Genomic DNA, 13,339 nt, shown 5'->3' on the forward strand with positions numbered 1-13,339 from the left:
CCTATATATATATATATTTTTTTTTTTTTTTTTTTTTTAAATGGCTTATCTCAAGAAAGGGAACCAAAAACAAAGATGTTTAGTTTTTCACCAGTAATACGCATTCATAAAGTAAAATGCACTATAATATGTGTAGGTTTTTACCAAAAAAACGGCACTTGAAGTAAAGTGCATTCTATTTCTTAAAAGTCTTGATATCTTGATTTCAATGGTGACTGTAGGCCTAATTCAGCATGGATCACTAGTTAGAGAAAAAGCAGCCCATACAGAAAGAAATACTGCCCCTTGTAAAATTACCAATGCATTGCAAATAGCGATCCATTCGCAGGCCCAATTGCAAAAACCAAACCATCTAAGAATCTCTTTTTTCCTCGGGCTTCCACTATTCTGCTAAAGGCTGGAAGGTCGCTGACATCAGAGACCCACCCAAAAACCGTCTGGGCACACCTGTGTTCACAAACACATTCATATTTACTTTATTGGCAGTTCTATTCGCTAGTATAAGTCATTTCTTATCCATTAAATTTTGACAGAAGGGTCTACAAATGAACCATTCAGTAGCATGAGCACCGAGGACTGCAGAATGTGTACATGAGTATAAAGCCCTCACCCACACCTCTGACCTAATCTACCTTTATGCTCCTGCCCATTCCCTTCACTCACCTAATGCACTGTGCCTCTCCGGCTAACTGGTCACTTCCTCCCACTCCTGCCTCCAAGATTTTTTTACATGCTGCTCCCTATATCTGGAACTCTCTACCTCTTGATAACAGACTCTCCACCTTTTTACAACACTTTAAACAGGCCCTCACTTCTACCCCTTCTATGTCACCCCTGTCTGTCTGCCCCTCCACTTTAGAATGTAAGCTCTCAGAAGCATGGCTCTCTTCCTGCATGTGCCCTTCAGTCTTTTACCTAAACGATCTCTATACTTTCTTTGATGGCATCTAAACCCTCAGCTTTACGCCACCATTATACTTATTTCATTATTGTCTGCTGATGCAGATATGTTTAAATACCCTGTACCTGTCCCCATCCCCCCCTTTTTCTTTTCCCCATTCTCTCTCTCTTTCTCCCTTTCACCCGTACTCTCTCTTTTCTCTCGATCTCTCCCTCTTTTCCCTGTTCCAATCTTGTCTCCCCTTCTGTTGACAGTTCTCCTCCCCCCCCCCCCCCCCCCCGGCTGTATAATTGTATGCAGGCATAAACTTATAAGAATGTGCCACCTGATGTACCTGGCTTGAACCATGCAAAGGTTTGCTGGTCGGAAAATGTACCCCTTTTCACCCCCTTAGAAGTAGAATTTGGAAAAATCTATTTCTAGTGGGTGGTTGCAAATAATGGTCAGTTTCCAGACCACCCAGCAGGTCACGTGTTGCAGGTCAGCCAGCAGGCACACAAGGAGAGTTGGTGATGTAATGTAAATGGCAGCTGGAGACTTTGGCACATAACTCCAAAATTACACAACTATTTACAATGCCAATATTATTGTGCAATTCTTGGTACCAAAAGCTTTAAATCTGGTATATGATGGGTCCTGCTCAGCGAATGGTACCATACAGATAAGTCACTTATGAATGTCATCCTTCTGGGGTATAAATGTGTATGGGTCTATGGGGGGTATTCAATGTAGGGTCACGACTGTAAGGCTGGCCCGACAGCCGTGACCCTGTCCCGTTCTCATCCTGCTCGACTATGATCTTGCAGGCGGGATTCAATGTCCCGCCTGCCGAGCGCCGAGAAGTGGACGTGGCCATGAGAATCAGCCAGAAATTGGCAAGCTACGGCCAGGAGCTTGACAATTCCCAGCCATTCTCGGCAGAACGTGCCCGACTGCTTGTGAAGTCAGGCACGTTCTGCCGAGATCCCTGTTCAATGCTGTTAGGGAAGACAGCATTGAATAGGGCCCCGCCGCCATTTCCCCCGTTGGGAATGGCAGCGGGAGATTGAATATCCCCCTATGAATGTGTGTGACTATTTTTGGAGAACTGACAGACACAGTGGAGAATGGGCAATTAAAGAGCAATGCAATTTGCATGTTAGGTCTAACTTGGTGATGTAATTTCTATCTCCACTTAGTTTTATTACGTAGATGGTTTATGTAAACCTGGATACATTATTTGCATCATGCATAATTAAAATAAGTAACAAAATCAGATTAAAATTTTACAATGTTTATTTTCATTTTCCAGACAGACAATTTCTGATACAGACTTCTCCAAATTTGCAAATAGTTGAAATCTTTATTTACAAAAAGATCATCTAAAATTGACCATTTATACCAAATCCTTTACATCTACATGGTAATGACGCCTCAAGTCCACTGGCAATCAAATGAATGAATAAATAAATACAAAATATATATTTTATCACTTTTTTTTGTGTTTCCGTGAAGTCTAAAAGAAGTATTGCATACATACAAAACATTTTACAGTACTTTTACACCTATTTCCGAAAAAGGACCAGCTATTTCGGTAACTGAAAAGGAAAGAGACAACAGAGGATTGTTATTTTAAAAGACTGGGATTCAGTACCAGAAAATAGCACATTAGCACTGTTCCTTGTACGCTGTGGTTTGTCTGTAAATCCCACTAGGAAAGCTTGTTTGGGCAAATGAATGTGTCCTCGTCATTTTTTTTTAAAACTATTCCAGAGACTGACTAGAGTGATTTCAAGTGGTTTTAAATAAGATTGGTAACCACCTAGTAGTGCAAAGCAAAGGCATGTAGAATGCCATTGTCCCTTATGTGTTAGAGGAACTAGTCAATGTGCTTTTAGCAAGTACAGTATGCCAACATGGGTGGTATATAGTACATAAGAATGGATATTTAGTAGCTAGATGAATGGATGTGGTAGCACTATCCTGTGGGCCCGGGCAGGTCTGTCCAGGTCCAGATCTACCATTAGGGTGCTGGGAACTGGAGAGGGATGGGCCTATTACAAATATAAGGATGTCCATAAGGAAACATCCATGTTGTACTTAATGGAGGTGGCGACTATGAAACTTCTAAGATGTCACCTCCACGTTTTCACTTGAGGGGCTGAAAAAGGGCATTGGTGGCATTTTAGGTTTGGCGGGAGCAGTAGGTTGAAGTTTTGCCTAGCGTCTGCCTTCCCTCTTGGCACCCATCGTCCTAGAACAATAGCATGTTGACCATGCTAAAAGAAGTTTCAAAACCACTGGTTTAGAATGTACAATCCTTTATAGTCAAAGGTTACCAACTTCCTTCTTTTGCAAAATTAGTTCAATATTGTAGCAATTAGACAACGAAAGCAAATGTATGCTGCACTCATTGGCTAAAAAATCGATATAAAATAATACTTGACATAAAGAACGCTAGCAACTAGACACAATGCAAAATACCAGATTGCCATTTTAATGGGTATACCCAGGGCTATTTTTGTGCAGGCTCTAGCAGGAACTGTGGCCCTTATTCTAGCTCACTCTTTCTGACAAAATATTTCTTAAAAGGACAAAACCATGAGCACTGCAGGTGAGGCAGGTGTTACTTGTGCAGAGATAATTAGATTTGGGTGGGGTTTTACACCTGCCTCACCTGCAGTGCTCATGGTTTTGTCCATCTAAGAAATATTTTGTCAGAAAGAGTGAGCTAGAATAAGGGCCACAGTTCCTGCTGGAGCCTGCACAAAAATAGCCCTGGGTATACCTATAGAAAATATAGGGTACACAGGCTGCACACTATATGCTTCATGTACGGATTCATTTTTAATATAATGATCTAGTCATTTTACCAGTTTAGCTCTTACATCGCTAAAGGCCAAATCTAAATGTTAAACTTGACAGGAGAACTTTTTGACTAAAACTCTGTTTGGCTTGTCTGAGCTATGCAGTCCATGCATACTACAAGACGTGAATTCCTTATATCATCTGGTGCATGTTATACCTGACACTTTCTATTTATTTCAACGGAACTTACTGGCGGCGCAGGGTTTTTCTGATATATGCCCTTTGTGAGACTTTGGTCCCCCATCTTGCCGCTTAGGTTTTAAACTCTATAAACATAAGTGTGTGGTTACCAAAGTGAAAACCCGTGCTGGTTTCTAATCCAACTGCTATGCATTTCTTTTGGCAGAGGATTGTGATCAGTGGAATAAAAAAATTGAGGTGTTACAATTAAAATATATAACAATTGAGTATTTTGGCAAACCTGTTTGATGCAAACAATCAATCTAAACCTCAATAACATTATCACCACAAAAACACTAAAACTAAAATGAATAATGTGCAAATAAAAAAAAAAGTTTTGTTGGCAGTGAGTTAAAACCCATTATCTAGGAAAAGTATGATCCCGCCACAGAATTAAAGTGTTGTTTTGTGGGAAGCATATTGCATGCCAAGTTTCCACCCACATTAGGGCAGCAGTGGGCGCCGAGCACATGGTAGCTTGGCACAATGAACATGAGAAGCCTGGGGTGACTATCTCTGTAATAACCTGCTACAATTTGTACAGCGCAAGCACAGTCTGTGCAGGGTCAGTGGGAGGAAAGATTGTGCGTTCTGACTCGTGTCAGTGTCTCCAGTCCTCCCAGTCCTGGCAGTGATAACAGTGGTAAAACCTCATTATCCACTCAGCTTCATAATTTCACTTTTCTCTCCACAGGAAAGGGGACTACTTGGTAGATTTTTGAGATTTCAGTGTTAGTAACCAGCTTGGTCCAAATAGGTTTAAACTGTCCTTTATATCCAACGAAAGCTAGTTTATCTGCAATCAAAACAGGAAAAAGGGAGCAGGTTACAAACCGTTTTAGACAGACTGCAGGCTCAAAAGAAAGTTTTCAACTTTGTACTTTATATTGGGATACTTTATATTTTATAAAAAAAAACTGTACAAACCCAATTTAAACATTCTCCCCCTTCTATCAGAAAAGAAGCAGTCCTGGGCTTGGTCCAACTGATTTGCTTAAGAGCAGGTTTGATGACCTCTTCAACCTGTCATCCATTGCCTAGGGGTTTCACTTCCAAACTGAGGGCTAAACCCACTGGTGATGCCCAGCTGTTTACAAATGGCCAAACTGACCGAGGTAAAAACAAAAAAAACCCTGCAAAACTGGTGTCTATGTGACACAATTATAATGGAGTAATCTTTCTGGGCCCAGTTCAGAGGTGGACGCAGTGTCAATGTTTGCATAGTTGAGCAATAATTTGCTATCGAGCATGAGCAAAATTTTTTATAAACCCTTGCTGGGAGCCATGATATGTAATGGTATAAGCATTTGTATAACACATCACATGTAGTTCACATCGGAGACTGGAAGGTGACCTAAAATCTTTGCAAAAAGAGGAGGTGTCATGGGCATGTTACTAAATTGTCATTGGTGTGTTTTGGCATGTGGTTGTGATCTCTTCCACAGAACCATATCTCAAGAAGGTTATAAGGCAGACACTGCTCCAGGCAGGGGAAACTTGAGAAGTTGCTGGTGAGAATTTGATGGTGCGAGTTTATGAAAACATTGAATCCACTAGCACACTTGCACACTTGAGCATTGCTTAGGTATACTGATCAAGGACCAAGATAATATTAATAATATTTCAACAGGACAATATTTTTTGTTAAAATACTGGATTTAGGTTAAAAAAAAAATAATTAAATTAAGAGAACAATATTACTTTTTAACTATATTAAAGATACAATATTAATTACTGTATATTGTTAAACAGTGCCACCTTTTTTAAGACTGGAGAAACATTTTTATGGCTTCAATAAATGATGCCCATATCATAAAATAATAAATGTCCCATTATAAAGAAAAACTAAAAAAATCAACACCAATTACTAATTCATTAATAAGTAGAGGCCCTGATATGCCACTGCTCATAAAAAAGCATCAGCCAGCCCAGCATTTAACGTTTGTACAATTTTATGGTAAAGAAGTTATTAGAAGTTATTAAAAATCAGGATAAGTAAAATAAAGCTATGGACACTACTCGTATTGATAAGATAGTTATTTGTGAGGGATGGACGGATGTTTGGTCTTACTTTTAAGATGCATATTTCTGTATTGCACATGCACACCAAAAAAATGTGTTACACCTGGCATATGACTGGCACAAGTGCCACGGTAATGATCGTGCCCAACTAATCACAAACAGTAAAAGTGCCTATTTTTGCAATGTTCTGCACCCAACTCTAACTAAGCCCTATATATTTTAGACTCTTGAGGCCCAGGAAGATCGTCCTTTCCTAAACTTTGTAGGAAAAAAAGTATTCAATGTGATTAGTGTCGCACTATCCTGGATGCTATGGATATTGGACAATTTCTCACCTTTTAGTTTAAGATCTGCTTCAGCTCCAAGTTTTCCCAGAACTTTGACCCATGGTCCTTTGTTGTATAATCTTCCTTTTGATACAATGACCACGATAGAGCTAAAACATAAAAACCATTGTGAGCTGGGAAAATATCTGTATCTGATTGCTCATACTGCTTATACACTTCATAATAACAACATTCCACTTACATACCATGTACAAGGGTGAAGTTTTATGCCAGTTGGTGTAACATGTCTGCATATTCAATGAATGCACCTATGTACTACACACACATACACACACATATACATACATACGTACATACATGTAATTCTGCCACGTACACTAGTCTACACTTGGATGGGAAGAACAGGGCAGGATTGGGCAGTAGAAGTGTAGGCCATGTAACAGGGAGACCATGTTTGCTCAATTTCAAACGCAAGTAGTAAAGGGAAAAAAGCTGTATTGTTTGCGTGTGGATATGGGCAAGTGCAAACAGCGGATGATGAAGCTCACAGTTGCCAGCACTAGCCAACCACATTAAAGCAAATATTTATTTATGTATGTAAGTATGTAACTACACGGGACAAGGATATATTTCTGTAATATTAAAGAGGATTTTGTAGTTTATCAATGTCTAATTGAAAATGAGTTTGCTGCATATAAACCATACCCCATTGGACCAAGTGATACTATATGTGTACTGTTGTAAACCCGATACATATGCTACTGTTGCTGGCCGGAATGCAACTTGTGCTCTGCAAATTGGTGGTGATATGTAATATTTGTGCATGTGTGTGTGTGTGTGTGTGTGTGTGTGTTTAAGAGTAATGTATTGCTATTTTGTGACCAACTTTATATCAGCCCCATAGAGCCAATATGTACAGGGTTAGGGGTAAGAAAGGAGTAGGAGGGGGTGGGGTGGAGACAAAGTACAGGAGGTAAATAGAGAGTAGCGGATGAAGAGAGTAGGAGGAGGAATTGGAGAAAGTGCAGAATGAGGGAGGGGGTAGAGGAAGTGGAGAGAGAAAGAGAGAGAGATAAAGGGAGGAGCAGGGGGTGAGAGTACAGTACTCACTTGTCTTTGAGGTTTGTGACATAGTTATCCAGTTGCGCTGGGATTCCTTGTAGAATGGCAGTTTTGAAGCTAGCACTGTCCACAACTTTTCCCTGACTGCCATCAATCACAACCACTTGTATCCCATCCTCTGACATGAAAAACTTTTTGTTATCCACCTGTTAATATAAAATGTTATGAGTTTAATTAAGTTTGCATAAACATACTGATAAAATCACAGTGCTTATACTGTACATGTATATTATAATCTCCTGACGGAATGCTCGACTTTCCAACAAATTATTCCTGCATCTTAGTATGTTGCAACCAATGTGATCTGCAGCAGACATCATTTTAAGGCTATAACCATTATACAAGGCATCTCTGTTTCATGTAAGTGCAGGTATATTTTAGGTTTGAAATAATTAATATTTATATTTCCAATTGTGAAGCTCTGGGGTACATTTTATAAGAGTCAGATTTGATTTTCTGGTGAATTTCAGTAAATTTTGAAACCCGAGTATTTACTACAGGCAAAGCCAACTAAAAATTGACTCAATAACCTATTTTACACTTTAATAGTCCATTAAATAGATAATTTATACTTCTCCATAAACCTCTATACAAATCTCTCATTTATTCGATTTGGAGACATTAAATTCGACAAATTTGACAAAAATCCATCAAATTAATAGGAAGGTTTATTTATCTTCTAAAACATGTACAATTGCCTGAAACTTTGTTATGATGCCTAGAAAATGAGAGATGACGGACATATGACAGTCATGTAGGAGAGGGAGTGGTGGCAGAAATGCAGGCCTGTCACAGCTGTATTTGGGTGCGCCTGTAAATCTGTACTCAAATAGCGTTGCTCCGGCATCTCTGTTCAGGCTGACATGCTGTGTGGCCATTGATTTATTCAAGCTGACAAGTGTCAAAGGATGTGTGTGTACACAGTTGCTGTTCCTTTCCGATGGTTTCAGTGGCCGTCTCTGTGCTGCTAAGGCCTGCTGGGTTTTTTAATAATTTGGAACATTCTCAGTGTGCGTGTACATGTGGTAGGGAATACAGATTGCGATAGCTGTATTCAATGAGAATCATTATCCTAAACGATATATAATAATCATACCCAATAGCGCCAGGGTTCTAAAAAGAGCGTGGTTTTATTTCCCACCCTCCTTTTTTTGTTTCTAGGGAATATAGATTGTAAGCTCCACTGGGGCAGGGACTGATGTTGAATTTTCAAATATTCTCTGTAAAGTGCTGCGGAATATGTGTGTGCTATATAAGAAACAGATAATAAATAAATAAATGTCCTGCACAGACGCACCGCCATCAGAGATGTACATAAACCAGAATTAGAGGAACGGCAGCAGCTTCTTGCACGTGGTATAATTTATCCAATAGAAAAACGGCAAGTTCATTTTGCATTTAACTGATAAAACCTAACTAACTTTAGGCTTTAAATCAATCAAAATTGTTTTAAAAATAATAATCAACCAAATATTGAATATTATTAAATATGGAATGTTGGCCCTGAAACACCCTGTTGATGTTGACAGTTTTTAGATCAAATTTAATAGTTCAAAAATAGATCTTTAGTGAATTTACCATCTGCCCTCCAGAATTTACAATCTTAAGGGGGTATGAAACTGAAACAGGAAGAGCACACAGGTCTGGTGTCTGAGAAATTAGATCGGAAAAAGGCTTTGATAATGAGGTGATTTTTTAAAGAGTATATAAATCCTTATGACTGTAGGATTATACTGGGTCCTCCAACTTTTGGTAACCTACTGACACAACTAGGCCGATTCTGAGTTGGCTGCAGGTGTGGCAAGCTACGGGACCCTGATTTACTACCTTATGCTAATGTGGGAATCTGTAGGGCTAATGCATAGGTTTGTGCATCTACAAGCTAAAACCTACATCACTTACTTTACACTAAAAAAAAAATCATGCAACTGGGCAATACCAGAGCTAAGCAGAGGGCTATGGAAAAGTATCATATACTCTGCTCATGTACATGAGGGCGTAACTACCATAGGTGCAAGGGGTGCAGCTGCTACTGTATGAGGCCCAGAGCTGAAGGGGGCCCATCTTTAATGTCTAAGTAATATGTTTTACATACATTTGTCACCATCAGTTACTAAATAGGGGGCCCTTACAAACCTTTGCTATGGGGCCTACGGATATCTAGTTACGCCCCTGCCTATACACTTTATTTTCCTTACAAACTGTTTCAATATAAATGCAATCCTCACCTCAATGTAGGCAAAGTCATCTTTTAGATGGAAATATCTGGTGTTGTAAGACTGAACTTTGATCTCCAGTAAGTGATCCTTTGTTGTCTTCTGAAACATAAATATAACTGTTAGCAATCTTCCTGATGACAACACACACTTACACACTACCCTCATAAGAATATGTGTGCAGGAAACACATGTTTATACATGAAGAGACAGAGGTAAAATGGAAGCAGGTTGGACCTTGCAATGACATTTTCACTGATTCCACCACTTCATTACTGGGGTGTTTGCAAAAACATAAATTTGGATGTGTATCTGGAGATGCACATGGCGGCCATTTAGGCGCGCACACACACACACACACAAACAAACAAACAAACAGATAAGGCTTACCTAATTGTGGTTTACTCATAACAAGCAATATGTGATGCATAAGGGCCATTGCTGCTGCTACGGCTGAGTACTGTATGACAGGGCTTGTTTCCACATAATCCACACCTGGGTGGCCTTGTGAGACTACACCAGCCTTTCAATACTTATCAGAAGTCATGGGGGCCTGAAACATATGTGTCCACATCTATACTTTGTGTGCTACAAGTCCCATTATAAATAATGTGTGATCTCCATTTGTGAGTCTGTAGCAGTGGGAGTCTTTTTGCGTGACCTTTACCTTTTAAAATGCATCTTACTCTTGAATAGGAGGCAGTTCTGCTAATTAAAATAATACACGGCATGCATATTTGTGTGCGAGACTGTGGATGTAACTGTATACTAAATGCTATGTTACCGGGTTTTTTCAGGGAAAATGGTAATGTAGCATTTCATATGCAGATACAGCTGTCTGCACACAGACTATAGGCATGCCACATATTTTAATCATTTTGATCAGCAGAAGATGCTATACAGATGGGGCAGGCTACATCCTTGCTGGCGGATCGCCAGAACGTCCCCGCTGGCGATCCTCCAGCAGCCTCGCCATCCATCATACTGAGACGCGCGTGCGTCTCACGCGCACGCGCGTCTCAGTCTCCGTCGCCAGCGCGACGGAAACCCTGTCCGTCTCCGCCTCAGGGAGACGGACAGGGTTAGGGGAGGTTAGGGGGGGTGCGGGCAGGCGGCGGGGACCCCGGGTTACCTACGACAAGCCAACGGGGACCCGGGGGAGCGGATGGAAGCGCTGTCGGAAGGGCGCTTCCGACCATCCCCTGCCAGAATGGGACATGCTCCATCTGTATATTAAGCCAGCTCAAAGAAAAAGCTTTAAAAGCTAGTCTGCTACCTTCTGTGTTTCTGCATGTGTGAAAAAGAGATGTAGTTTCACTCTCTGCCAGCAGATGGCAGTGTTTCGGAGACTCATGGACACTAGACATATATATATATATATATATATATATATATATATATATTATATATATATATATATGTGTGTGTATAATTTTATGGGTATAAATATCTGAATTAAAGACTTTGCATCGTATTGTCCTTATGTTAACTTGCTAAGTGCAATTAATTTCTTGAGCAAATAGCTCCCTGCTGAGTCATTTATTCCTGACACTTACATAACTGCACTATAAGCCAAAATCTGAATAGACAACACATATGTATTATATGTAAAACTGTTCCATACATACAAGGCTTAACTTAACTTTTCTGATTTATCAAACTCTGCTTAGGCAAGCTCACAGCTCACAGCTCACTGCCACAAAATAAAGAACATACTAAACAAAGATTGCACAATGCCCCTTATAAAAGGTAAAAACATTCATTTACCAGATCATTCCCATTAAGCTTTTTTGGCAGCGGCACATCCACGATTGGCATTTGGGAATATCTGGGGTAGGCCGACGCCTGGCAGTTACTGACACCAGAACCTTTTGGAATATCAGCTTTGATCTTTATTCTCTCGCAGCCTTTTACCGAGCAAAATGCTAATTTCTCCTTTTCATTCTGAGCTTTCAGCATTATGAACAGCAGTCTAGGAGAAAAAAATAACACTGTTATGATGTGTGATCAGGACTGAATTAACCCCTATGAATGACTGTTGTCAGAATCAATATTATATAAAGACTATCTCATACTATCTAATATACTGTAGATCATGCTAGCTCTCCCGGGGCACAGTCTACCAGAATCTACTCACATCCACAGGTCTCAGCCCCCAGGCTAACTGCACTAGTCAGAAAAAGGTGCTGTACAACCCAGATGAAATTGGAATACAGTTTAACACATATTGTATGTAGTCAGGGACCTGCTGGGAGTCAGTCACATGTTGTTGGAATGGTAAGAGACAGAAGAAATATTGTAATTAGGTGAAGAACCTTTTCAAAAGCTGCTCTATTTTCCCAGGACTAGTCCTACTTCTAGCAGTTCTATTTATTAACAGTTATATAGCGCATACATATTCTGCAGCGCTTTACAGAGAATATTTCAACATTCACATCAGTCTCTGCCCCAGTGGAGCTTACAATCTATATTCCTTACCACATATACACGCACACACAGACAATCTAGGGTTAATTTTGTTGGGAGCCAATTAACCTACCAGTATATTTTTGGATTGTGGGAGGAAACCGGAGTACCCAGAGGAAACCCATGCAAGCACGGGGAGAATATACAAACTCCGCACAGTTAGGGCCATGGTGGGAATCGAACCCATGACCTCAGTGCTGTGAGGCAGTAATGCTAACAAGTATACCATCTGGCTGCCCAGTTCTTGATTTCTAAACAAGTTTATTTCAGCAAGAAATATAGGGCGGTATTCAATCCTGGCCGTAATTTCCGACCAGGGATATAGCAGTCATCGTCTATTCGAGGCTGCCCTTTCTGACAGCATTGAAGGCGGATTTTGACAAAACAGATCCAACTTTAAAACAGTCGGATCTGTTTTGTTGGAAACGGGTGTAGATTGTCAAATTCACAGCTTTTTTCGACTGTCCATGGCCGTTTTTGACGATACGCCCACTTTTCGACACATTTGACAGCCGGAACATTGAATTTTGACTGTCGAGTTACAGTCGAGCTGACTGAAAACAGCCCAGGATTGAATACCCCACATAGTATTCAGCAGATGTTTGTAAGACATAGGGGGGTATGCAATGTGTGCTGATATTTATGACAGGTGTAAATATTGGCACACAACTATTCACTGCAGCTGCTGATCAGCAATAATCGTCATGAATTTGACATTTTAGTGTCCCTTTTCGTCAATGCAGATTCAACTTTTTCAAAGCTGAATTTGCATTGGCAAAAATGTCAGCTAAATTGTGAAATCCGCAGCCGTTTTTGACAATCCATGGGCCGTCGGAAAATTTCAGAAAGTTGGATAGATTGAATAGGTTGAATGTAAATTTGACCTGTTATTGGCAAAAAGTGCAGACATTTCTGACTTTCTGAAATAACGGCACTATTTGAATACCTCCCATAGAGCGTAACAGGGCCATCCCAAAGCCAGTGGAAGAGAAGTCTGTGGATGTTCAAGTACTTTATAGAGACATTTATCTTCTTTTGAGTCTATGGGAACAATAGGGAATGGCAGTTTTGTTCCAAATAAATGTAAAATCTGGTTTTAGTTTTAGCTTTGATTTTTTTTTTTGCTCATTATGGTCAGGTTTAGCCACGCATTTGCACATTTCAGCTCACCACCCCTCGGGGAAAGCTAGCTGAAAAGCTGGTAAAAAAACAAAAAACTGTCCATCGTACAATCTATTATGAGTATTGAAGCTGCTTTAGAATAAATAAATTTATATTTTGGGTTAATAACATTTAAA

The 13,339-nt window shown here is 40.0% G+C and overlaps 1 protein-coding gene across 2 annotated transcripts in view; it reads right to left on the reverse strand.

Moving 5' to 3' along the window:
• Nucleotides 1-3,601: 3,601 nt before the first annotated feature.
• Nucleotides 3,602-13,339, reverse strand: part of CEMIP (cell migration inducing hyaluronidase 1) — a 118,236-nt gene continuing 108,498 nt past the window's right edge. For both annotated transcript variants that reach the window (XM_083184162.1, XM_083184161.1), the window contains 5 exons: nt 11,343-11,547; nt 9,588-9,677; nt 7,348-7,505; nt 6,286-6,386; nt 3,602-4,724 (listed from right to left, as the gene is read on the reverse strand). In XM_083184162.1, the coding sequence (XP_083040288.1) occupies nt 4,597-4,724; nt 6,286-6,386; nt 7,348-7,505; nt 9,588-9,677; nt 11,343-11,547 (682 nt within the window). In that variant the 3' untranslated portion in view covers nt 3,602-4,596. The remainder of the gene's footprint in view (nt 4,725-6,285; nt 6,387-7,347; nt 7,506-9,587; nt 9,678-11,342; nt 11,548-13,339) is intronic.

Source organism: Crinia signifera, chromosome 4 (genome assembly GCF_055691185.1).
Source record: "Crinia signifera chromosome 4, ASM5569118v1, whole genome shotgun sequence".
Lineage (NCBI taxonomy): Eukaryota > Metazoa > Chordata > Amphibia > Anura > Myobatrachidae > Crinia > Crinia signifera.